This window comes from Ambystoma mexicanum, chromosome 1q (assembly GCF_040938575.1).
Source record: "Ambystoma mexicanum isolate Mex_15411 chromosome 1q, UKY_AmexF1_1, whole genome shotgun sequence".
NCBI classification, from domain to species: Eukaryota; Metazoa; Chordata; class Amphibia; order Caudata; family Ambystomatidae; genus Ambystoma; species Ambystoma mexicanum.
Window position 1 is genome coordinate 1,521,513,449 of NC_090922.1, and position 25,773 is coordinate 1,521,539,221.

The window sequence follows — 25,773 nt, forward strand, 5'->3', positions numbered from 1 at the left end:
GGGTCTGTCAAGCACCGGTTCTGCTCACAACGGTCTGGTTTGTGGTTCTCTCTGGTTCCGGATACGGCACTGCTTTCTGGATACTGCTACAGGTTCTTGCAAAAGTTCTTGACGAAAAATTCAAACAGCTCGCCCGGCTTGAATTGTTTGGTTGGCTTTGAGGCCTGCTGAAGAGGATTCAGCTTGTGGATTCAGGCCTCTCTGCTACAAATTCTGGAGTTAATTTCTGCTACAGGTTCTGGAGATTGATGGATTTGAAGTCTGGATCTCTGGATGTGAAGTCTGAAGTCTCCCGGCAAAGCGTCCCGCAAGAAAGTGGAATGTGAATGTCCCTACCTGTCCTGCACTGTCTGCTTTTATGTGTTTAGAAAGTGGGTGTGTGCGTGGCATAACTGAGTTTGCCCCTCTCTACTTGTCATTGGCCCAATTCTCCCCTCTCCCATGATTGGGGGAAGGAAATGGATTGTCATCATGATGAGGTCTGATGATGGATCAGAGGATCCTCCCCTGGTCAATTTGCCCACAAATCTATATTTGATTCAAATACATATTTCCCAGATACACGAGTGGTTGACATTACATGTACATATTACAGATGAATTAAGACAGGTCTCTGTTCAAGCCCCATGTTCCTGCGAGCTGGGATTTAGAAATGACAACATTTTGCGCTTTTTGGTCGGTTTACCAATATCGGACATTTACCAAAAATTACACAAATGTGCGCAAGGAGTATGGACATTAATTGATGAAGTGTCAGATTTTTAACATGCAAACATTTGGAGTAAGACCCTATTTTCCGCTAGCAACCCCCCTAGAATGCACCACGGAGTCCTAACACCTCTTAAAATGTGCACAGAAAAATCACAAGAATAATGATATTACTTATATAATTCTGACAAGTCCGTACTATGAATTATCCATCTTTTTTTTAAATTATGCTCTGGCCCAAAGGGGTGTGGTTTCCCCCAAGCACATGGTGGAGTTTCTGGTTTGTCCACTTCCCACAAGCTCAGCTTGCTAGCAGAGGCACTGCCCCTCCCATTTCCTTCCAAGCGTAAGCCATTTTACGACCCCCCTAATTTAACAATTGCCTGAGTCCAGGACAGGGCTTTGTTCAATTTCCTGCAGTCTGCAGGTACCCCTCCCTTAATTCAATCAGAGAGGTGTGATCTTCTTTTGGTGGGGGCAGCAGGATGCAGCCAGGCCTGGGAAGAGTTGTTGAGCCAGTTCAACTCATGTCAGGGGTAGTTGTCAGGCAGAATTCAATTTCTTTAAGCCAAGCTTCAGCTAAATGTCCTGTTTGTTCCCAGTTTAAATCAAACTTACCATTTTTACACATGCAGCTAGAATGCTGATTCTAAGTTCAAAACCATGACATTTAACAGTTGCAACTATGTGACACTCAAAAGTAGGTCACTCATTTAATTTAAACATTTCGATTTTAGTGGTTTTAAATCCAATTTCAATTTAAGCTGCTGACATCCACAGCTCAGCCAGTTTTGTTATAAACATTGTTTTGGGGTCTTCATCTTCCCAGATTTTGTATGCACACAACACTTCATTCTGCCAGATGTCAGCTGGTGTTCAGTAAGATTTTTGAATATCCTGCAATGTTCGAAATAGGCACTTTGAGCTTGCATTCAGGAAAACAAAGGTGATTTTAAGGCGCTTTTGGTCTAACAACACTGTTATTTTTCCTTTGACACCACCTTTCACCCCTGGCGCTTCCGGCATCATGCTGGCACTGGTGGGTGGCAGGTTAGACAACCATTTTGGTGTGCGCACAACCGCACGGTTTTCCTGGTTCTGGGATGGAATGATGGACAGCGACAGCTCATCCCCACATCCACCCAGTCTATTGATTTAGTTTTGTTCTGGGATAGAATGATGGGCGGCGACAGCTCATCCCCACATCTACCCCGTCTAATAATTCAACATGGGTCAAAACCCTTGACAAAGAGTATTAGATATAGCAGAGTGGAGCGTGGAGCGTGGAGAGGGCTGTGTCAGGATGTGAGTCAGCCAGAGGGGGTGTGGGGTGAGAACGTGGTGGCAAAAGCCTAAACTGACACGCGCTTCATGGGTCGGAATACTGAGAAGGTAGGTGGCAGTGATGGAGTTGGCTTGGCCTGAGGGGTAGAGAGGGTGAGCTGGGGTAAAGGAGAAAGTGATCACTCCAGGAGAGAGGAGTTGTGAGAGGGACAGAAAGGGGAAGGTCTGAGGAGATAAGAACATCCAGAGTGTGCCCTGCAGAGTGAGTCGGGCCAGAGGGGAGAATAGAGAGTGAGAGCGAGTCGCAAAGTTCACAAAAGAGTCCAGAGGAAGGACAGGAAGCATCCAGGTGGATGTTGAAGTCTCCAAGAAGGAGGAGTTGAGTGGTTCAGACCAGGAGTGAAGAAAAGAGGTCCGCCCACTCAGAGAGGAAGGAGGAGATCGGACCACCACAGCCCCCACAAGCCTCAGCGCGCGCCAACTCTGCCTTGCTCCTCCTCCTAGACTCAGCCACCAGCTTACGATAGATTCAGGAACGAAGGCACGTCATTCCTCAAAAGAAGCAAGGAACTCTCTATCGAGTGCAGAAGTGGACGGCTCACAAACGCACAGTATGTCCACTAACCTACCCGATTTCGCAACATGCAGACGCCCCCGCGTCATACGCTTTCACAAAGGGGCTGCCTCCCGACAATACAAACAATACAAACCCGCTTGCATGGCAGCGGGTCAGCGCACAGAAACCTCACACTACACTATCGCTTTTGGAGCATCTCACCTCCAACCCTGCCACAAAACCTGCACTATAGGAATGCTAGACTCAGAATGCACACCAGCACCTTCGCCAACGCCCCTCTTGCTACTTCCCTCCACCGCCCTATAGGCACCACCTTTACCAAGCCAGGCACTATGCTGCCACCCCGATCCTGTTGTATAACATTGTACGATGATAACAACCCCAAGTCGCCAAGGCTCTATCCTCAACTCAGCCCCAAGACAAGTGCTAAGTCATAGGGAGAACACAGCACCACAATGAACTCCCTCCACTGACTCTTCATAGGTTAGCCCCAGGCTCAGACCTACTTATAGGGCAATAGGCCTTGCCCTCTCCTCCTTCCCTTTCTGCCCCTCCCTCAGGCTTCTTCTACACCTCTGCAGGATGTACCTCTGATTTGTACCCCTCCCTGGAAGTCTTTCAAGGACGCCAACCTTCTCCATATTGCCACTCTTAACTCTCGCTCAGCTGTCAAACACTTTTCCGACATCTGCCACCTTCTGGAGGAACTTGACCTCGAAGTCCTCGGTCTCACCGAGACATGGTTCACGGCCAGCTCAGTCATGAGCTGTGAAACTCTCCTCCCTGACGGCTACAAGATCCTCTCCGCACCCAAGTCCAACCGTTCCGGAGGGGGTGTAGCGCTGATCTCCCCAGAGTGGATTCCTGCCTCTATCATTCCCAGGCAGGCCTACTCCTCTTTCGAATGCCTCGTCTGCAGGTTTTCTCTCTCTCCTTTCAACACGGTATTGCTGCTGGCCCGGTGAGGGACTTGCATTCACCCTAATGGAGATGGGCGGGGTTGACGCTAGAGTCTGCGGCGCGGTTATGACTGGAGATAGCAGTATATTTAAGCAAGCAAGGTGCGTTTGTGCTGACGTTTGAATTGCAGGTACTGGGCAGATCAGGAAAGAATATGAATGGCTTGGTAGACATGTGGATTGCAACAGCTGCCTAGCGTGGGCACGCTGCATTATACAGAGCAGGTTTGAGGGAGGTACTAGGGTCAGGCAGTGGGATCACAGGATGGCTAGATACTCAAACATTAGAGTCCAATTCCCTATGGGCAGCGTGTGTAGCTTAGCGCTCGACGCAGCTGAGACTGGCGGAGACTGCTGGTAGAGGCCTTGAGTGTTGGCATTCTGTGGGGGCCAACTTCGCCTACCGGCGCAATGGTTTGGCTTCTTCAAGCTAGTTCACAAGCCAATCATTGTGCTGCAGGCCCAAGGCAGCCTGGGAGCCTGGTGTGCACTGAGGCACGGTGGCGGCCATCTTGGAGGGTTCGGGAAGGGCTCCGAACCCAGTGCTTCTCCCAGGGCAGATGGGGTTGCAGGTGCATAAACTAAATGAATAGCTACTTCATTCTGGTGATGGGCCAGTGTGCAAGGCCAATTACTTCACTTTATTCGTCCTGCTACTGTTTTCTTCGTGTGTGTTCTGGACGTCTTTTTACCATTCAGGGCGCTATGTGTTGATCTTGCTATTGTACTATTGGCAACGTCACTGCGTGCTACTGGCGATCAAAGATTTGTGTGTTTCTCTCTGCCATTAACAGAAACTAACTTAATTGTTACCTATCCAAGCTGGAATCCTGGGATAGTCTTTCTTTCTCAACCTTTACATCCTCAACCTTCTGAACACCGCTGTGGACCAACAAACATCTCTGTTAAGCCAGTTAAACTGAAGTGCTGTGTAAGCTTAACTATGAGCTGTGCAGGGCCTTGCTCAAACAAATGGTGGCCCTCTTGCCATGTACAATGTTCCTATATGTACCGTACCTAGCTATGCATACCGCCATTGGCTATGTTCCCTCTCTGTGTTCACCAACCTCACCCTCCCTATATGAGCCAATTTCCTATAGTGTGGCTAACTGCATCCTGTTTGTGTTACATTCTGCTAAGGAAACATGGCGGCCTAGGAACAAAAACAACAAACTATTCAAGTTTCCTTATGCTGTATGTCCGTTCTCGTTTGGGGACTGCTGGGGGCGTGGTCTTGTGCGTCACTGGTCTTATCTGCACCATCACACCTCCCTCACACTCCTGCTAAACTTTTCTCACTCTGAGTTGTGATGGTTGTGTGGTCTCTGCTCTTGATTCATGATGTCCTGTGAGAGGACCCATCCTGTTATACAAGTTTACAGCACGCTATGCCCTACCATACACTCAATGAGGTTTATGCGCGGGGGACGGGGCAGGTGTTGCAGGGGCTTACATGCAGGAGCGTTTAATGGGCGAGCCTTTGGATTTCAAACTAAGGGGAAGACTTTTCAATTAAAAAAAATATATATATATTTTATAAACGTGAAAGAAAAGAAAACATATTTTTCAGGTTGCAATGGTGTAATAGTGAAAGAAGCTTCAGTACAACTGGAAAGATCCGGCATCCAAAGGTCTATAGAAGAGGCACAGAATAGCGCTTTGAAACACTTGCCTTTGTATAGGCGCTATATAAATAAACAATACAATACAGGCAGTGTGCGATGGCATAAGCCCAGAAGTGAAGGACCGGCCATGAGACTAAAAGAAACAGTGAAAGAAAATGCTCGAGGCCGCTTGTTCCAAGTCATCGGTTCTAATATCTTACCACAACCTACCCTTAAGGGACAGTAATCACCCACTCCTACCACTTCACCGCCAGGATATTTGAACCTAAATGTTGTTAGGCTAGGAGACCAGCTTCTGAGATTCGAACTGTGTTGAATGGATTCCAAGACAAACTCGTGCCCTCTCCCGCCAGCAGTGCAAGCTACCGTCGCCATCCTGTTCTCAACAAGTTGGTGTAATGATTTATATATTGTCAGGTGGGTTTACTATAGGGTCTGTGACAGTTCCAGGCATCTCTGGAAAACGCGGTTGCTTCATCTCTGTGTTCTTACACTTGAGTTCCACAGCCCCCTGCCCCTCCCCTCACCCTGGAACCCCAGAGTTTGCTTTTGTCATTCCCAGCACTGCATGTTGATGAGTGGCAGGGCGGCGCGAAGACAGGTCAGTATGGAAGGAAATAGCTTGACAGGGCAGCCCTGCAATCGGCCAGGCCAGGGGCAGAGCTGAGGGGGTGCTGCTCCCATGGCCCCTTTTTCAGATCCTGATGCGCCCCCCACCTGCCATTCAGGAATTGGCGTTCATTTGTGGTCTCATAGCAGGCGAATAGGCGGATATTCTTGTTCGGGAGCTGTTTTAGCCAATCCGATAGCACGACGAGTAGAGCGCTCGCTTTGGCATCTGTGCAGAGCCTGCTGACGCAGGTTCGAATCCTGGCAGCGCCAAACTCAACCTTTCATCCTTCATCCTTCCTTCGATGAATGAGCAGCACACACCGTGGGTAATATAATAAGCAGCGCTCAGATGCCGGAGGGTTCATAGCGCTACATAACTGCAAAATTATTATTATGCTTGAGGGAGATCGTCTGAACACCACAAAGGTTTCTTTTGAAAATCATTGTTTTCTGGAATACTAATCCTGTTCACAAACAAAAAAAGACTACAACTTCCAGAATGCATTTCTGTTACATAATAGTCCAGGAGAGTTACCTTGCCAAACTATACCGTTTAATTGAGGCAAAGAAAGTGCGAGTAGGTAGGAGGGGAGTGATAATTTTGCCCATTATGTTTGTTACTGCCCTTTACTTTTTATCACGAAAAGGGACAGGAGTAAGAAACGTGGAAAGTTTGGATGCAGAGGGGATTGTGCTTAAGGGGTAGGTACTCCGGTTGTTTGGAGTTGCCTATGAGCGAAAGTGTGTCATTTGCTCTGAAATTGTATGCAGAAAGGTAGAAAACTCGGATCAACAAAGCCAGCCGTTCTGACATATGTGCAGTGATAATGTTTTCTTTATTGGTACTGTAAGCCTTGAGATCAACAAACCAATATACCTTTCAGATGTGCCTAGTGTTACAATCGCACCTCCAAGTGCCATCATTTCAAAGGGTGCATATAAAAATATCCTGGAAAACCCCTCTTCCAGGTATTGTCCTCATACAGCAAGGAACTCAAGTGTTGCCAGGAACTCACAGTGTTGCCAGGAACTCGCAGTGTTGCCGCCCTTTGCCATCAGACAGCTAGCAGAACTTCAATATGCTGGCATTGTACTTGATCCCATAATTATAATTTGGTGTTTTCGATCGAGCTTCATGTAGAGTAGATGGACCTCTCTTCTAGGCGCTGTATTAATCCGTCTTCGCATTACCCGCCGAGGGTACTCGATGCATTGCCCTCAGAATGAAGGGCCTAGCCTGTGCAACCACGGATTCACACTTGCCGCAGGATATTGTGCGATTCCCAAAACCAGCACGTTGCACATGAGCTACCCATCCGGCAGGCAGTTAACATGATATGCCCAGTAACTCACCCCATTAGGCAGCTTCCTGGGCACTCCTTAGGCATCTTCCTGGGCACTCACCCCCTTGGGCAGCTATGCCATCACATGATGGCAGGCAACCATTTGCCAGAAGTTAATATTATATGCCCAGGAACTCATCCCATTAGCCAGCTATTGGCATCACATGGCTAAGTTCTCATTCGTTTCCAAGATGTTAAAATCATATAGGCGCATTATAATTACCCAATAAAAAAATAAATAAACTGAAGAGAGCTATTGGCTCTCGGTACACTTTCAATTAAGAGAACACGGTTTATAGAATAGACCGGGCAGCAGCAACTTGTAGGAGAGCGGCCTACAATCAGACAATTAACACACACATGGGCTAATGGAAAGGAATTTCTGTTTCTCATATTATCAAATCCATAAAGCTGCATTTAAGTTGATATGACAAGGAATATCGAGAGGGGGTGCAGCGCAGGTCGCCCTGCCCTTCTCCCCCCCCCCTTCTCTGACCGAAAACCTGTGCTGTGCCTGCTTCCAGGTCAGGCTCCTTCCCATGGCGTGCAAAGCGTCACACCGCTGCCTCATGGCGCTGTACACAGCACCGGCACACTTCACTAGAGTTTTTTTAACGTTATGTTTATTGGCATTTGCAATTTTAAACATTAACAATCCACCTCCCGGGGATCTTTGCACTAGAGTTTGAATGTCCATGCGTTCCCCTGCGTTTACGGAGGGCGCCCTTAGGACCCGCCTGTAAAGTTCTGTCATGGCGCCCCCCACAGTGTGCTGGGCTGATGTGAAAGGTTAATGCCCGCATGCGAGGGCCAGAGAGTGCAAGGGTCGGGCTAGGGAACAAGCTGGCTGTTCCTCCTACCCAAGGCTCCCCCCTCCGGGCTTTAGTCCTTTCACGCACACCATTATGGGCAGCCCCTCCCCTTCCTCAGGAGGGGCCTCTTCCGCAGCCTGCCCATTCGCCACAGGGCTCCTCCCGCCGCCCTCTATCAAGAAGAAGAAGATGGCCACACGCCTGCTCCTCCCCCAGCCAGGGTGGCCCCTCCCCAGTCCTTCTCCGCTTGCTTCTCTCTCCCCAGCCCCTCCTCTTCCTCCTCCTTCATAACAGCTGCCCCCTCCCCCATCCGTGCTCAGTGGCCTGCTCCCTCCAGAGCTCTCTCTCTGCCTGTCTCATGCTCCCTCCTGCAGAGCCAGCTCCTTCCAACCCCCCCTGCCTCCAGCAGTGACAGCCCCCATTCCCACGAGCTCTGACTCATCTCTACACAGCTCACCTGCGCTCACCGTCAGCAGCCCCCCCCAATCCCCAGTTAGTCATAACCTGAGTGTCAATAAGCTCTCACTCACTGCCTCCACACCCCCACTGCCCACAGCACTGCTTCTCATATCTCTCTCTAGCCTGAGTGTATCGGCACTGCCAGCCTCTCACCAAGTTCCTGCTCTCACCTCCCCCCTCCCACGTATTCAGTGCAGAGCTCTCACAGCACCCCCCCCACCTTATTTCCCATCCCTCCCCCCTCTGTATAGAACACCCCAGTGCACACTTCTTCTTGCTCTGCTCCTCTTTCTGTCCAACCGTTAGTTCTACCCCTGACCCTCTCTCAGTCCAGCTCCCCACAGCCTCTCTGTGTAGCTCCCCCTGACCCACCCTCCCTCAGTCCAGCTCCCCCCTGACCCTCCGTCAGTCCAGCTCCCCCTGACCCTCCGTCAGTCCAGCTCCCCCCTGACCCTCTGTCAGTCCAGCTCCCCCTGACCTTCCCTCAGTCCAGCTCCCCCCTCACCCTCCCTCAGTCCAGCTCCCCCCTGACCCTCCCTCAGTCTAGCTCCTCGCTCCTCCACAGCATTCCCAATGTCTATGCTCCAGTTCTCAGGTAATCTCTCCTGGCTCTTCCCCACACTCCCCTCGCTACCCTCCCGCATGCAGGCCGCCGCTGGAGCTGGGTTCCGCTGGGTGGAGGTGGCGTGGCCCTATGACTGGGCCCCGGAGCTCCTGAGGCAGGAAGCTGAGCGGAACCAACTGAGGGTTGTGCTAATCAACACCCCACCAGGTAACACGATGGGCCGGGTCATTAAAATCTCTTGCGCCTACTCAATTACAGATAATCCATACACAAACCGATCGCTAAACTCTCGCAATCCCTTTCTGGACCTTATCAGTACAAAGGTTGATAAGCAGAATCTCCACCTTTAGAGGTGATCAATATGGTACCCGATAATGACGCTATCCCCTGCTTCCTCCATTACACATAATCAATGTTCACACCAGTCACTAGAGGCTTCCTGCTTCTTCCATTAGACATGATCAATACACGACCCGATCACTAGGATCTCCAACTTAACTAGAGATGATCAATACACAGCCCGATCACTAGGACCTCCAACTCAAGTAGAGCTGATCAATGAATGGACTTTTAGTAGAACTTTTCTGCCTCCTCCGTTAGATATTCAGTACATGGGCCGATGTCTAGAACCTCTTCTGCTTCCATTAGACATAATCAGTACATAGGTAGATGTCTAGAACCGCAACCTACTCCGTGATATTCGGGGTATCACTGATCAGGCTATGGCTTGATTAACCACTTTCCTCTCTGAGCGACCCTCACAGGTCCAACTTGGGTCCTTCCTCTCCTCTACCTCTACCTCTACCTGTGGTGTTCCCCAGGAGTCTAACCTCTCTCCCTGGCTGTTCAACCAGTACCTGGCACCTCTCGCCCACCGCATTGCTGCTCTCTGCCCCAACTTCCAGTTCTATGCGGACGACCCAGCTCCCTTTTAGGCTCCCCACTGCCGCCTCTTCTCTCATCCCTAATTGTCTGCTTGCAATCCAGGAGTGGTGAACCACCAATGATCTCTTCCTGAATGCCAGCAACATTGAATGTCAAATGCATCCAAAAAAAAGCATTGAATGCATTTTTTTTCAAAGGTAAATGTATTATTTTAATTATAATGGATTTTAAGGGGTAAAAAACAGGGGTTGGGGGACCCCCCCATTAAAAAAAAGAAAATGCATTCAATGCTTTTTTTTCAGATGCTAAGAGATTTAATGCTTTGGCATTCGATGCAATCACTATAAACCGCTCCAAGTGGCTGCAAGGATCACATTCAAGACCCTCTGCATTATCCACAAGGCCTTCTGGGGCCTGGGACCAAAATATCCAGATTTCTCTTCTGAAGTATCTTTCTACTTCAGCCCTTCGCTCCTCCAACTCCTTGAGGGTCAGGTGTTTTTCCAAAAAACAAGCTGTTGGCAGATCTCTCTCTTCTGCGTGATCCTCCCTCTGGAACAGCCTCACTTACCCCAGCACTTTCCCCCTTCCTCTCCTCTGCACTTGCATGATCTCAATGTCACTAGGCCTAGTAAGATTGTGGTCTTGTCCCCCCCGCCTCGTCGTGCTTTGAAACACTTGTGTATGGTGCGCATAAGAGAAATGTGTTATATTCTGTTGTGTTCCAGAACGTATAGGGTTCTGGAACCTGTGGCAGTTGTAGAGATCTCAGGGGCTGCGGTGACTATTGCTCCCTGGTTATACCAATACATCCTTAAGCTTACTCACCGTGTGTTTTGTGTGTGTGTGTGTGTTCACCCTCTAACAAAATTCATTACATAGGCAGATGTCTAGAACCGTAACTGCCTCTTCCATTAGTGATAATCAGTACCTAGGTGGATGTCCAGAACCTTAGCTACCTCATCTATTAGGGATAATCAGTACATAGGCCGATCTCTAGAACCTCCTCTGCTTCCATTAGACATAATCAGTACATAGGTGGATGTCTAGAACCTTAGCTACCTCTTCCATTAGGGATAATCAGTACATAGGTGGATGTCTAGAACCTTAGCTACCTCTTCCATTAGGGATAATCAGTACATAGGTGGATGTCTAGAACCTTAGCTACCTCTTCCATTAGGGATAATCAGTACATAGGTGGATGTCTAGAACCTTAGCTACCTCTTCCATTAGGGATAATCAGTAGATAGGTGGATGTCTAGAACCTTAGCTACCTCTTCCATTAGGGATAATCAGTACATAGGCCGATCTCTAGAACCTTAGCTACCTCTTCCATTAGGGATAATCAGTACATAGGCCGATCTCTAGAACCTCCTCTGCTTCCATTAGGGATAATCAGTACATAGGCCGATCTCTAGAACCTCCTCTGCTTCCATTAGGGATAATCAGTACATAGGCCGATCTCTAGAACCTCCTCTGCTTCCATTAGGGATAATCAGTAGATAGGCGGATGTCTAGAAACTTAGCTACCTCTTCCATTAGGGATAATCAGTAGATAGGTGGATGTCTAGAACCTTAGCTACCTCTTCCATTAGGGATAATCAGTACATAGGCCGATCTCTAGAACCTTAGCTACCTCTTCCATTAGGGATAATCAGTAGATAGGTGGATGTCTAGAACCTTAGCTACCTCTTCCATTAGGGATAATCAGTACATAGGTGGATGTCTAGAACCTTAGCTACCTCTTCCATTAGGGATAATCAGTACATAGGTGGATGTCTAGAACCTTAGCTACCTCTTCCATTAGGGATAATCAGTACATAGGTGGATGTCTAGAACCTTAGCTACCTCTTCCATTAGGGATAATCAGTACATAGGTGGATGTCTAGAACCTTAGCTACCTCTTCCATTAGGGATAATCAGTACATAGGTGGATGTCTAGAACCTTAGCTACCTCTTCCATTAGGGATAATCAGTAGATAGGTGGATGTCTAGAACCTTAGCTACCTCTTCCATTAGGGATAATCAGTACATAGGCCGATCTCTAGAACGTCCTCTGCTTCCATTAGGGATAATCAGTACATAGGCCGATCTCTAGAACGTCCTCTGCTTCCATTAGGGATAATCAGTACATAGGCCGATCTCTAGAACCTCCTCTGCTTCCATTAGGGATAATCAGTAGATAGGCGGATGTCTAGAAACTTAGCTACCTCTTCCATTAGGGATAATCAGTAGATAGGTGGATGTCTAGAACCTTAGCTACCTCTTCCATTAGGGATAATCAGTAGATAGGTGGATGTCTAGAACCTTAGCTACCTCTTCCATTAGGGATAATCAGTACATAGGTGGATGTCTAGAACCTTAGCTACCTCTTCCATTAGGGATAATCAGTACATAGGTGGATGTCTAGAACCTTAGCTACCTCTTCCTGGTATCACTACATAATATCCTCAACAAAAATATCGCCGTAGATATGACAGTTTGGTTCACCATAGGCAAAATTTTTGGGGGGATATTATGTGGGAGCGGGGTTGTCTCCCGCACATTAAAAAATGATGTGGGGTTTGCGGGGGTGCCCTCCACAGGGTCCATGTGTGAATTTCGCCACAAAAATATGGCGATATTTTTGCATCGCAATATTTTTGCGGTGGAATTAACACATGGAGCCCTCTTCCTTTAGGGATAATCAGTACATAGGCAGATCTCTAGAACTTTAGCTACCTCTTCCTTTAGGGATAATCAGTTAACAGGCCGATGTTTGAAACCTTAACTGCCTCTTCCATTAGAGAAATTCAGTACATAGGCTGATGTCTAGAACCTTAACTGCCTCTTCCATTAGAGAAATTCAGAACGTAGGCCGATGTCTAGAACCTTAACTACCTTTGTGCATAGGCGGATGTCTAGAATATTAACTGCCTCTTCCAATAGCGATAATCAGTACATGGGCCAATCGCTTGAACGTTCTCTCGATCTTCCAACTGAGAAAATCAATAAACAAGCTGGTATTTCTTATGGGTCTTCCAATATTCATAATTGATACAGAGGCTGCTCGCTAAAACATTGCATGCCTGTTCCGCTAGAGGTAATAAATATGCAGACTGATCTTGAATTCCTCTTATGTCTTCTAATAGTGCCGATTGATGCAGATGGGTAGGAGGTGACCATGGCCCCTAAAACTACTGGCGTTCATCAGTAGTTGCAGTCAGTAGCCACCAAGAAACCTCAACTTGTTGAAGATGATTCATGGCTCTCTTATCCTTGCAGAGGGTGCAAGTGGAAACCTTTGTGTGAAGGTGTTGAACACGGGAGTGTGGTCAAGTGAGAAGGAGGGTGGTATATAGTGTAACTCTACAGAGTTCACTATAGAAGTACACATCCCCAGTATGAAGCTCCTTACTCCTTCTACACACCTCCGAGTGGGTCTAATGCAGAAGTCCCAGTGCTTGTGGCGGCGGTGAAGACCCTCTCCAGGTGCAAATCCCTGCCTCTCCTGCAAATTGCACTGCATTGCTCCGAAGACACTTTCTCTTCCAAGACCCCAGTAGTCCACACCACTACACAAAACAACTGGTGATGAACTGGACATCAGTGGGCACCAAAGCACTTGATGCTGCTTCATTATCCAACCAAGGGTGCTAACAAGTTATTCCAGATGCTGCCCAACGAGAGTGCAGAGGATGATTTTTGCCACTGCGGCCACCACACACCGCACCAGTTTCAGCCCAATGGTGAATGCAGATTACAAGCACGTTGTGTTGTAACAGGCACAACCATCCCAAAGGTTGAGAGCTGCCTTCTATGATCGTTCGCGTGAACGAGTTGGCCCTGCTCTGTCGCAGATCCCGGAGAGCTGATGCGCGGATTGATCCTCTGGAATCGCAGATCCTGAGGATTCCAGACATATTCTTGAGAAGCATCCCGAGCCGAGGGTGATCCGTAAGCTCCCACGTGCCGGATAAAAATACATGCAAACTGCTTTCATGAGTGTCTCCGTCAAACAAGAGCCAACAAAAATGTTTAACCACAATTCAGATTCGCCAACCAAACCAGAAAGCAGAGGTGAAGGGAGGCTAAGGGCAAAGGTGTGTCCACGTGCACTTACCGCGGCATGACCCTGCTAGATTTAATCCACCCCAATAGGGATAGAGGGCAAGAAGCTCTGGCCAACTCCTCCTTAATCTTCTCTTCGCAACTTCCCTAAAGTATTGTACACTGTGTCTTCTCTAACCACTGGCTTTCTGGATCAAGGTGCTACATTTAGTGACCCAAGAAAGGACTAACATGGTGACTTATCTAATTCAAAGATTCTTGGACAGAAACTGCTCATCCAGAAGCCGAAGTCTTGGAGAAAGGCCGCTGAAAAGATGCAATAATTGTCCAAAACTGGATCTGTTGCAGTCACGGATTGCATCGACCCGTGTCGGGGTAGTACCATTGACTTTCTGAATCTTAACAAACACATTCAAGCAGCCAGGAGCAAATGCATAACGTGTAATGTAAATTGGACTGTACAGAGAGTAGGGAATTCCTTGCCCTAGTCAGGATCCCGGTCAAATATTTCACAAAAAATGGATACAAACAACCTCAGTTCCCAACACTGCCTCAGCCGCCAGCGTGACTTTGAAGCAAGAGTTCTTGCTCTTGAAGGGGAGGCTCAGGTGACAGCGTCATAAAGGGGAAAATGTTTTAGGCATTAAATCCCAAGGGGAGTCAATGGCTGTGCTCTATGAGTGATTGCAGGAACGAGTTATTCCACACCTGAGGGCACCTCCAGACGAGGAAGTTAATGGGTAGATCCTCTGGGACTGCAGATATTAAGGGAGACGGGCATACCCTTGAGAAGTATACCAGCTGGCGATGGGTTTTAAGATCAAATTTCAGGGAGTAGATGAGGAACAGGTAACGAGGAGTCTGGCGGAACTCATGAAAGCAAGAGGGGTAGAACTGCTGTAATGCATATTCCTCTTGGCGCTGGCAGTCCTATGTTCTGCCCCAAGCCCTATGAAAGGAAGTACTTTCCTGCATGCTGACCCGGGTACAGCTCAATGCCAATACCTAGAAGGACAGCAAGGCTAGAAGCACTGTCAGGCGTCCGAACCCTTCAAGCAACGATGACGTTGTTGGCTACGCATGCATTACTACTCTTGACAACCGCATGGATTCATCACGCATGTTTAGTGTCCACAGCTTACACCATGGTACACCAGTTTATGGTAAATAACAGTGTTGCTAAGGACCCTCCCGCTTTTTATATGTCCTACCCCATGTGATTTCTGCCTATCAACTTCACCGAAAAAATACTGCTTATGACTACAGGGCCCTGCAGGAGGCGCAAAATCTGCCTTCTTCACCTTTGGTTGTCTCAAGGTTCTACGATGAAATATTGAAGTGCCTAACTACACTCCATGGGCATGCACTCTCTTCATTCCATGGTAAAGTGCTCTGATTCATTCACGCTTCCTGCAGCTCATGGGTGCACTTGTGTGGTTTGCTGGTTGTCTTCTGTTTCTACTGGGTCTGTTTCCCATCCTGGCTCTTCCTCTTCCTCTGGGTCACTTAATTCTGAAACTTCTGCCTGTTTTTCAGCATCTCCTACCTGCATGTTGGTTCCTGTTGGTCACCTATTCTTGACGGTATTTGTGTGATCAATCTTTGGACCGGACTGCCGTATATCCTTTCGCCTCCTCAGATGGCATGCATGGTACCCTTGCCATCACTTGTCTGCCCATCAGCAGTTCAGCTGGCTTCGTTGTGTTGTCACACTCTGCATAGAGCTTGGTAAGCTGACATTTTGTCAATAGTAGCTTGTTGCATGCTTTCCTTTATGGAGGCCATGAACCTTTCTTCTATCCTGTTGGCTTGTGGCCATGAAGCAGTTACTCTTCTGTGTTTTAATTGTTTTCGCTTTCCAAAATAATGTTTTCCTAGTATGGTTGGCCGTTGTCGCATCTGTGGTCCTCCGCCTTGTGCTGAATATTTCCCTTGAGTGCCGCCTCCACAGGCTAGTGTGCAGTTGATTCCATGTCTCGGAATACTGGGAGTACTCATCAGTTACTACCATGATGTAACTTCCTGCGTCAGTGGGCCCATAGAAATTGGCAGTAACCTGATGCCAAGCACCTGCTGGCAGTTCTGACATGTGGACAGGTGGCGACCGATCCCTTGACATGCACTGAGGATTGTGGCATGACCGTACTGTTTTTTTCTACTAACTCAAACAGGAGCAGGGTCAACATCCGGTCCCATGGTAGTCGTTTTGTAGTGGTCATGCCCGAGTGGATCTTGTGACTACCATTACGGCCCAGTTTCTTTGTTTCTTTGAGATGACAATTCTTGTGATTCTCATATGGATACCTTCATTTTACACTCCTAACCTTGACACACCAGTTTCTAGTTTATTAAAGTCCCCAGCATCACAACCCAGGCAGTGATTCGTGTTTTCAATAGTTTCCATTTGTTTCCCAGGATTAGTTTTCTGACCGTATTTAGTTTGGTATCTTTTCGTGGTCTTGTTTATCTGTTCGGTGGTGATCGATGCAAATGCTGCATGATATAGTATAAAGTTTAGGCATTCTTCAGTTTCTTCTTCTCCTCGTCTCTTTGAGTTATACATGGAGTATCTCGCCAATTAGTCAGTAGAATTTCACTTACACTTTTGGGTTTAGGAAGGTGGTGATCAGGGCAGTGACCCGCACAAATCTCTTTGCGCAGAGGAAATGGTGGAAATATTCAGATGTCCATACGACAGCTGTACTATGCTTTTCAGGTTCTGAGTATGACCTTTCTGGGTTTCAGTACTCGGCTCATATGAGATGGTAGTTCATCATTTTTCCAGGCTTGCATCTACTGTGATCCTGATATCCTTAATTGCATCACAATATGATAACATCTTGCACATTCTAGTTGCTTCCTTTTTTAATTCTTCTTATTCGCAGCTTTCTGATCAAATGAAAGTTTGACCTTCACTTGTCAGTTCTCTCATTGGTGTATCAGGCGTGGTCATGCAGGTATCCAGTACAACTATCTGCCATTCTTAGGAAGGACCTTATTTGACTGATATCTCTTGTGACATCCCGTTCCTTTCGAGTGATACCCATGTAATAATATGGTTTCATTTCTAAGGATAGGTGTCTCCATAGAATTTTAGATTAAACTAATGGAACTCACTTTTCCTCGCATTCAGTGTAAGGCATGCCAACAGCAGGTTCTTTTTACGCTTTATGCAGTGTACTTTTCTACTGATTCAACAAAGATGAGAATGTCATCACTGTAATTAAATGCATTGCAGAATAGGAGGAGTAATGTCCTTATGGATTCTTGGAAACTTTCTGCAGCTGATGATGAACCAAAACTTAGTCGTTTGCAGTAGTATAAACCGTTGAATGGAGAAGGTTGAGATGTATCGTGACTTGGGATGTAAATCAAGTTGATGTTTAGAAGCAGTTTTGAGAATTCCTTTGCCTTGTTGAGAAGTATTATCATATCTTCTATGGCCCTTTTATGGGATGCACTTTCAACTACTGTATTTGATTGCCTCAGGTCTATGCATAGCCTGACTTAGCCATTGGTGTTTGTGACGATAACAACTAGCGATGAAAAAAACAACGTTGTTCCAATTATGTCATTTCTGAGGAGGGCTACTGGCTCTTCTTCAGCGGCTACCTGGGCTGTGGGAGAACAATCGTCAACGTGTTATTTTTGCGGAATCTCATTTGTCTGAATGAATCGGGGTATGAATGTTTTAGTTTATTTCCACTGGTTGTATTTTCATTACTGTACAAAAACCGACTCGGCATTGGTACTCGGTTGACTCTTTCTGCAGTGTCTAGTTATGTATCTTGCCCTTTGGCATTTCATCAGCCCATGGTATTTAAATGGTGACACATCCAATGCATACACAGTCAGCTGATGGAAGTAGCCTGGGTCTTTTCATTAATTGGCGATGTTGGCCATTGTCTATTAGGCCAGCTGTGGCACATGTGCCGATCAAGAATGTCCTGGTTTCTTTGTTGATTTGCAACTCTGCACCAGGACTGTGCTCCTGTCTGCTTGTCTCATAAACAGAGACTTTAGTTTGATTCTGGGCCATCATCTTCACTGTACATTGCTGTCTGGTTAACATTGTAGCATGTTGCTTTCAGTGTGATTGGGGTATTATGTCTGCCTCTTATGCAGAGAGCTTGAAATGATTCATCAGACTGCATGGTTGGCCCAGTTAGGCAAATGGCTGGGTATGTGTTTTTCGTATGGAAACGATAGATGACAATTCTTTAAGAGTTTTGAGCCATTTCTTTTGCTCTTCCTTGGCATATGCTGTGTATATATCTGTAGATTGGGTGTCGGATGAGTAGCGCATTGGGAAAATGTGTTCCTTCATGCTACATCTCTGAGCATGCACACAAACATCTAGGGCGGAATTGGTACTTCATCAGCATAATGTTCTCTGTGGGCCAACGTAGAGGCTCTGCCCATTTCCCCAGCCAAGCCATTGGTGACTCCCTTCATACACCCAACAAAAAGAAATAGGGAGAATATGGAGGACAGTGAGCATAGAATGTCTTACCTCAGCGTTAGGATGCAGAGAAAGAGAAACATCTAAGCTTCATGTGCAATGGTGCCAAACGCGTGGGAGATCAGATGAGAGCATAGGCTGGTGTGAGCATTAAAGGGGCCCAGGAATGCAGCCTTCGTAACATGTGGCGGGAGAGATTTAGCCAGTTCCGCCTCATGGGGAAAGGAAAAGAGAAAGTGCTTGGCCACGTGTTAAAATGGGGATAGTCACCTAAGGCTGCGAGGAGGAAAAGTGTGAACATTGAACAGTGGAAAGGTGCCTTGGTCTAGAAGAAATGAGAACGTTGTCCACAGAGAACCTCCACCAGATGAAGTACCAATTCTTCCCTCGATATGAGCTTTGCATTGCACAACTATTCTTACTGTTTGAAAGTGTGTAGGATCCACGATGCAGAACAAGGCTCTGAAGCCGTGTGGAGAACTCATCCATAGATTCCTCTTCCTGTTCTTTGCTCAGATTGGATGAGTACCTTTCATAATCGGAGAGTTAAGTCGGATGACACGTTTTCTGTTGAGGGCTGCTATCAGCATAGGGTAGGTTTGTGTATCATCCGGGGGCAATGGCGATGACAGGTTTGATGTATTTCCCGGCCATGCTTATGAGGGTGCCAAATGGCATGGCGAGGCATGTTTTCTAAGGGTCTAGAGAAAGTTTGAAAAAAACTCTATTAATTCCCTTCACCTTTGCCTTTTGTTTAGTGTTGATGCCACTGAAAGGCAGACAGCTTGTGGAGAATCGGCACTCTATGGTACAAGGAGCTAATAGGAAATTGTCCCCTTCTCCTTTTTGAAGATCCACCGTCTTCAGAAATTATGAAAAGTAGTGGTATCGGTAGAATGCTGTCCTGAAAACTGTCTTTTGTGAGGAAAAATAGCTTCAGTGCAGTATGGACTGTGAGAAACCTGAAGGTGTCTCCCTGAATAGTCCCCGGTGATCTGTCATTCAGGTGGCCAGGACACGGCCATCGCTATTGGATCCAGTTCCTCGGGGTGGACCAGTGCAGGAGGATCACCTGCATGGGGCGTCCTCAGGGAGTGGAAGTGGGACACCGATGAGTGAGACGTGGAACTCCATGTCCCAACACAACGGTCAGGCATTTAACAATAACTACACACACCTGATGGCCCTTTCCATTCCCCACAGGGATAAAAGCCGGAGCCCAAAAGCACACTTCAAGCAAGGCCAGACACACAAGGAAGCAGCTAATCCAGACCGGCAGTTCAAGCGTAGGAGAAAGGCGGAGGGACGCCGAAGCGGGATTTGCCTGTACCCTTTAGAAATGAGATCCGCAAAGCCTCAGTAAGCATAAGACCAGGAAATCCAGTTGGCGTCTGGTGTGACAGGTGCCAGCAGCACACAGAGCCATCCATCGCTGATAATCACAAAGGGGAGACGTGCTTGCCAGCATGGTGCCTTCCTTGACTCCCGAGACTCGAAACTCCAACAGTTCAGCACATCCAGTGAGTCGGAGAAGACCAATAGTAAAACCAAACTGTGCTGAGCCTAAGGTTGCAGGTGGCAACCTCGTTGAGCAAAGAACTTGTGTGAGTGAACTTTAAACCGTGGTAAAAACTTCAGAAGCAGAGTGGCCAGGCGTCGCAGTGGTGCTCATTCGAAGCACTCTGACTGAGGCCCTTTTGGTTGTTTTGTTGAAACTACGAAGACCAAGAGGCTTTTGGAGAGGCTAATGTAAAGTGTCAAGAGGTCCTACGAGGGTCGAGCAAAACACCTCATACACTCTAAATTCTTTGACACATGGAAGAAGACTGATTGAATTGTGACGACAAATGTGAACCCGGTTGAGGGATGTCCACAATGCTGACAAATGTGAACCCGACCGAGGTATGCATATGAATTGACGGTAACTGGTAATATTCCCGTGAACATTGTGAAAGGCCGTAGTGAACCTGATTGAGGCAGGCTAACGTTTCAAGAAGGATGCAAAGTGGTGGGAAAGAACAATCGCCCAACGTGAAAGATTACCAAAGGAACTTTTGTTTTGTTTATTGTTTTGGTACAGCCAGCCTTCTAAGGCAAGAGACTTGCCCCCAGAAGGTCCTGGCATCATTGAAAGGAACAGTAACCTCGTGTTGGCGAGGCCCAGGAGTGTGCTGTGCTCAAAGGTCCTTCTTGGTCCCATGCTAAAAACCTGGGGACGGGTGACCCCCGGCTTTAACAGCCTGACATATCATTTATGAACACTTATTTCTTTTCTGGTGAACATTATCCCACACTCTTTTTAAAATTATCTGTAAGGATTGGCAATATTTATTTATTTTTGTATAGGCTGTTTTATTTGACAAGATGCCACCAGGACTGCCTTATTATTATTTGATGGTAGTAGCTTGCTCCCATCTTAGATTTAGGCTTAGGTTAGGCATGTTTTTCAACCCATTTGTACAGTTTAGTAAACACTCTTGAACTGTGATCACTTTTGTCTGTCTTTACTGTTGCCACCATGAGTTCCTTACAGGACTCGGGTGTGAAGCATCTTTAGCATTGCATGTAAGCACTCCATGTTAGGTCACGGGTCTTGCTGAAACCGCTTGCAGGCCAAATGGCATGTGCCAACCGGCCACCTTGATGGTGAAATCTGCTAGTGGTGAGTTACTGTTGAGGCTCTTTGGACTGGTGCGAAACCTCTCAGAACACACATGATGACCACAGCACATACGGAATTACTTCATCATAGGGTTCAGAAAAGGACAACTCAACATCTACCACAAGTAATGCCTGACCATTGAGAGATGTTGAGGCTGTCTTAGACAATAATATTGTCTGTCTTATTTTAAAGAACCCGAGTGCACATGCATCTGTGACTCAGATACAGCTGAGAAGGACAGTGGTCGTGACTCGGATACAGCTGAGGAGGACAGTGGTCGTGACTCGGATACAGCTGAGGAGGACAGTGGTCGTGACTCGGATACAGCTGAGGAGGACAGTGGTTGTGACTCAGATACAGCTGAGGAGGACAGTGGTCGTGACTCGGATACAGCTGAGGAGGACAGTGGTTGTGACTCAGATACAGCTGAGGAGGACAGTGACCGTGACTCGATCCAGCTGAGGAGGACCATGGCCGTGACTCGATCCAGCTGAGGAGGACCATGGCCGTGACTCGATCCAGCTGAGGAGGACCGTGGCCGTGACTCGATCCAGCTGAGGAGGACCGTGGCCGTGACTCGATCCAGCTGAGGAGGACCGTGGCCGTGACTCGATCCAGCTGAGGAGGACTGTGGCTGTGACTCAGATCCAGCTGAGGAGGACCGTGGCCGTAACTCAGATCCAGCTGAGGAGGACAGTGACTCAGATCCAGCTGAGGAGGACAGTGGCCTATGTTCAAGCCGTCAAGGTTTGGTGGACTATAATTTGGCGGGCGGATTGACATTTTGGTTGGTGCCTCCTTGACCTCTATTCATGAAGTGCAGGCCTTGGAAGGGACCTTGACCACATGCATCCCTGGTCAGATGTGGAGTCTGAGGGGCAACCTCCTCGAAACACTGCCCATACAAAGACCTACTTGAGGCAGTGCCAAATGTAGGTGATCCAACAGCAGCACTGAATTCCGAAATGGGAACACAGTGCAGACGGCGGAAAGAGGCGGCCATGTCTCCATGTGACAGGCAGTCATGCAATCGCGGACCGCTCTGCCAGGCGGAGTTCAGCAGAGTTCTGGCAGAGTTCCCACTCGGCCTTGCCATTCGGACTGAAATAGGCATAGGCCTGCCCGGCAACAAACATGGGCTTCCCCCAGTGGGATCTAGGTAGGGATACCGCTGGTTGATACACACTACCCGCCTCTTTACCATGGCCCTGCAAGTCTAACTGCACTTCCTGGGGATAGCCTGCATGCAAGGCATGTTGGCCAGTGTATTATGTATAAATGCACAGTGCAGGGACGGACAACCCAGGTGAAGCAGTAATTTGGTACCACCCGGTCTTGGTTATCACGGGGAACAAAGTAAGCGCGACACTTGCTCTTGACTCCGCACCACCTGCTGAAAGGGAGCAAAAGGGAGCAATGCCCTTGCCTTCAGTGTGGATGACACACACCCAGAGGCAATCTCCCAGCACAGACACTAATGGTCTCCTTCTGCTGAAAATAGTAAGGCCGCCCACGCTATCATTAAGTCTTCATTCACTTCCACATCAGCTCAATGGTGCATCATTATCCCTCCTCGCCGAGCAACGGAATGCTGCTTGAGCATCTCTTACTGACAGTGTTAACTGCACTGCACAAATCCTCTCGCTCTGCTTCCAACGTCTACAATCTACTCCCTCAACATAAAGATCAATCAGTGATGACTCCATCCCGCTCATCAAATATACTCCCTCAACAGAAAGATCTGTGATGTCTCCATCCCGCTCATCAAATCTACTCACTCAACACAAAGATCAATCAGTGACTCCATCCCGCTCATCAAATCTACTCACTCAAAACAAAGATCAATCAGTGATGACTCCATCCCGCTCATCAAATTTACTCACTCAACAGAAAGATCAGTGATGTCACCATCCCGCTCATCAAATCTACTCACTCAACACAAAGATCAATCGGTGATGACTCCATCCCGCTCATCAAATATACTCACTCAACACAAAGATCAATCGGTGATGACTCCATCCCGCTCATCAAATATACTCACTCAACACAAAGATCAATCGGTGATGACTCCATCCTGCTCATCAAATCTACTCACTCAACACAAAGATCAATCAGTGATGACTCCATCCCGCTCATCAAATCTACTCACTCAGCAGAAAGATCAATCAGTGATGACTCCATCCCGCTCATCAAATCTACTCACTCAGCAGAAAGATCAATCGGTGATGACTCCATCCCGCTCATCAAATCTACTCACTCAACACAAAGATCAATCGGTGATGACTCCATCCCGCTCATCAAATATACTCACTCAACACAAAGATCAATCGGTGATGACTCCATCCTGCTCATCAAATCTACTCACTCAGCAGAAAGATCAATCAGTGATGACTCCATCCCGCTCATCCAATCTACTCACTCAGCAGCAGAAAGATCAATCAGTGATGACTCCATCCCGCTCATCAAATCTACTCACTCAGCAGCAGAAAGATCAATCAGTGATGACTCCATCCCGCTCATCAAATCTACTCACTCAGCAGAAAGATCAATCAGTGATGACTCCATCCCGCTCATCAAATCTACTCACTCAACAGAAAGGTCAATCAGTGATGACTCCATCGGGCTCATCAATTCCACAACATTTAGAAAGAAATTTCAAAATGAACTCACCAATTCTTGCTGTCATGGGAGTAGTGTGGAGGGGCTGTTCCTGATGAGGTCATAGGAGAAGTGCGTAGGGGGTGTGCCTGATGATGTCATAGGAGAAGTGTGTAGGGGGCTATGCCTGATGTCATTGCTTATGGATTATGCATTGGAAACATCACAGTGGTCTAGTGATGTTTGTAGTGGACTTTGGTTCAGCTTTCCTTGTCTCCTTTGGCGCGTGCGTCTCCACAGCACTGTGGGGTGAGCTCTGCGATGTGCATGGAATTGGCATGTGTCGAGTCCCCTGCAAGGACCCGTAGCTATGAACAAAATGTATCCCAGTAGTGGGCTGGTAATTGTCACATAGGTTGTAGCATAGAAAGGGTAGGCGGGGCAGACTGGATGAAGGGTCAGCCTCTATCCTATGGTGTAAAGCTGTGGCCATTATGGGTACAGTGATGAACCCATGCTGCTCCCATGAGTCTTAATGTATGCTTAGCCAACAAATGGTGGTGATGGAGAGAGCTAGGCCGGCACCTACATGTCTGCAATTACCAGCTCCGCAGCCCGAGTGCTGTGGCGCTCGCAGGACCCAGCTCTCCGATTTGTGCCAGAACAGTGCATGGTTGCAGCCTCTCCACCACTGATGGATCTCCAGATCGTTCTTTCCGCTATGGTGCCTGTCACGACACTCTGCCTGCACTCCAGCATTTCATGCCCACAGGCTGGCTCTGGTGCCCAGGGCGGCCATTTCGTAGTAGTGCAGAGTTGCTGTGGTTCTTGCGACCTTCAGATCCTCCCAGGTTCCATACACCTATTGTGAATGGTCTCCGGCTTGAATCTGAATATGAGTGCAGAGACCCGGGAAATAGCCTGCAAACGATGAGTGTGCGGCTCCAACCCACTGGGCGGCAGCACACATAATTGAACAGGTCTAGCCGTGTGATTGGCAGCCATTTTCTTTCTCCAGCTCTAATTCCCCAATGAAGTGTAGGGCCTTCTCCATTCCTACGTAGAACCCTTGTCTGAATCCCAAAGCACAGAATACTTTGCCGACACAAAGGACGGGGCAGGAGTTAGCCCAGCCTGATGGTGAATCTCTAAACTCGTACCACTGTACCAGACCGCCATCTACCAGAGGGAAGCAAATCCAGTGCACGCGTTCCTAGGCGCAACAAGACCAGCCGAGTCACAAACCCTATGCACATAGCTAAGGATCATAGGTCAACACAGGTATTGTGCGACCATTTCATATTGGTTTAGAGCCATAGAGAAATGGATGAGGCAAAACAACCTCAAACGTAATGGAGGTTGAACCTTAAATCATAGTCTTTCCAGATTCACCTACTCAAAGAAACCTCCTCACCATTTTGGGGAAATGGTTCCAATAAAACCATGTTATCCAACTTGCTTTATTTGGGATGCTGACCTCCGAAGGACTATAGCGATGTGGTCATATCGGCATTCTTCTTAACGAAAACCCTCAAAGTCCTACCCTACACACCAACAGAAAGCTACCCCAACAGCCTCTACAAGGGTCTTCCTGCAAAGCAAATCAGAAGGCTGCCGAAAGTCCAGAATACCCCAAGGGGACTCATCGCTTGGTAACAGATGGGAGAACCGGTCCCCAACCAACCTAGACCCAAAGATGAGTTGCCTGTGCAGACCGGGACCTCCTTCAGGAGCCCACACACAGATCCGCGGAACGCGCCACACTACCCTACCCTACAGGAACGCATTGCACGATACCGACCAGCAGAGCTCTACGGTTCTGCACAGGCCAGCCACTTGCTGAGCCAAAACGACCTGCAAGACCCGAGGAGACCGATGATCAGATGCACGCGCTCCCTACCTCTGGACTGAAGTCTCGGAAGACATCAGACTTGCCACCACCGTGATGCCTTCCCTTGCGGAAGCAAGATAATGTAGTCAACACCTCACAAGTAAAAGATGAAATGATTGCCCTCAGGAAGCCTTGGCACCTGTTCCCTGTGAGCCACCGACACAAAGACGCAGGAGCATCGGCCGGTGAGGCTGTCGGCCGCCCACAGCACCCAACACCTACTATAGCTTAGAACAGAGAACCACAACTAACTACAAAGAACCCCCAGTGTTAGGCAGAAA

At 47.8% G+C, this 25,773-nt stretch overlaps 1 protein-coding gene across 2 annotated transcripts in view; it reads left to right on the plus strand.

Moving 5' to 3' along the window:
* Window positions 1-8,234: 8,234 nt before the first annotated feature.
* The window catches only part of HYI (hydroxypyruvate isomerase (putative)), a 256,693-nt gene continuing 239,154 nt past the window's right edge, over window positions 8,235-25,773 (plus strand). Inside the window, exon 1 of one of the 2 annotated variants that reach the window (XM_069642424.1) lies at window positions 8,235-9,151. In XM_069642424.1, coding sequence (XP_069498525.1) covers window positions 8,953-9,151 — 199 coding nt within the window. In that variant the 5' untranslated portion in view covers window positions 8,235-8,952. The remainder of the gene's footprint in view (window positions 9,152-25,773) is intronic. The other variant, XM_069642425.1, reaches the window with a different exon arrangement.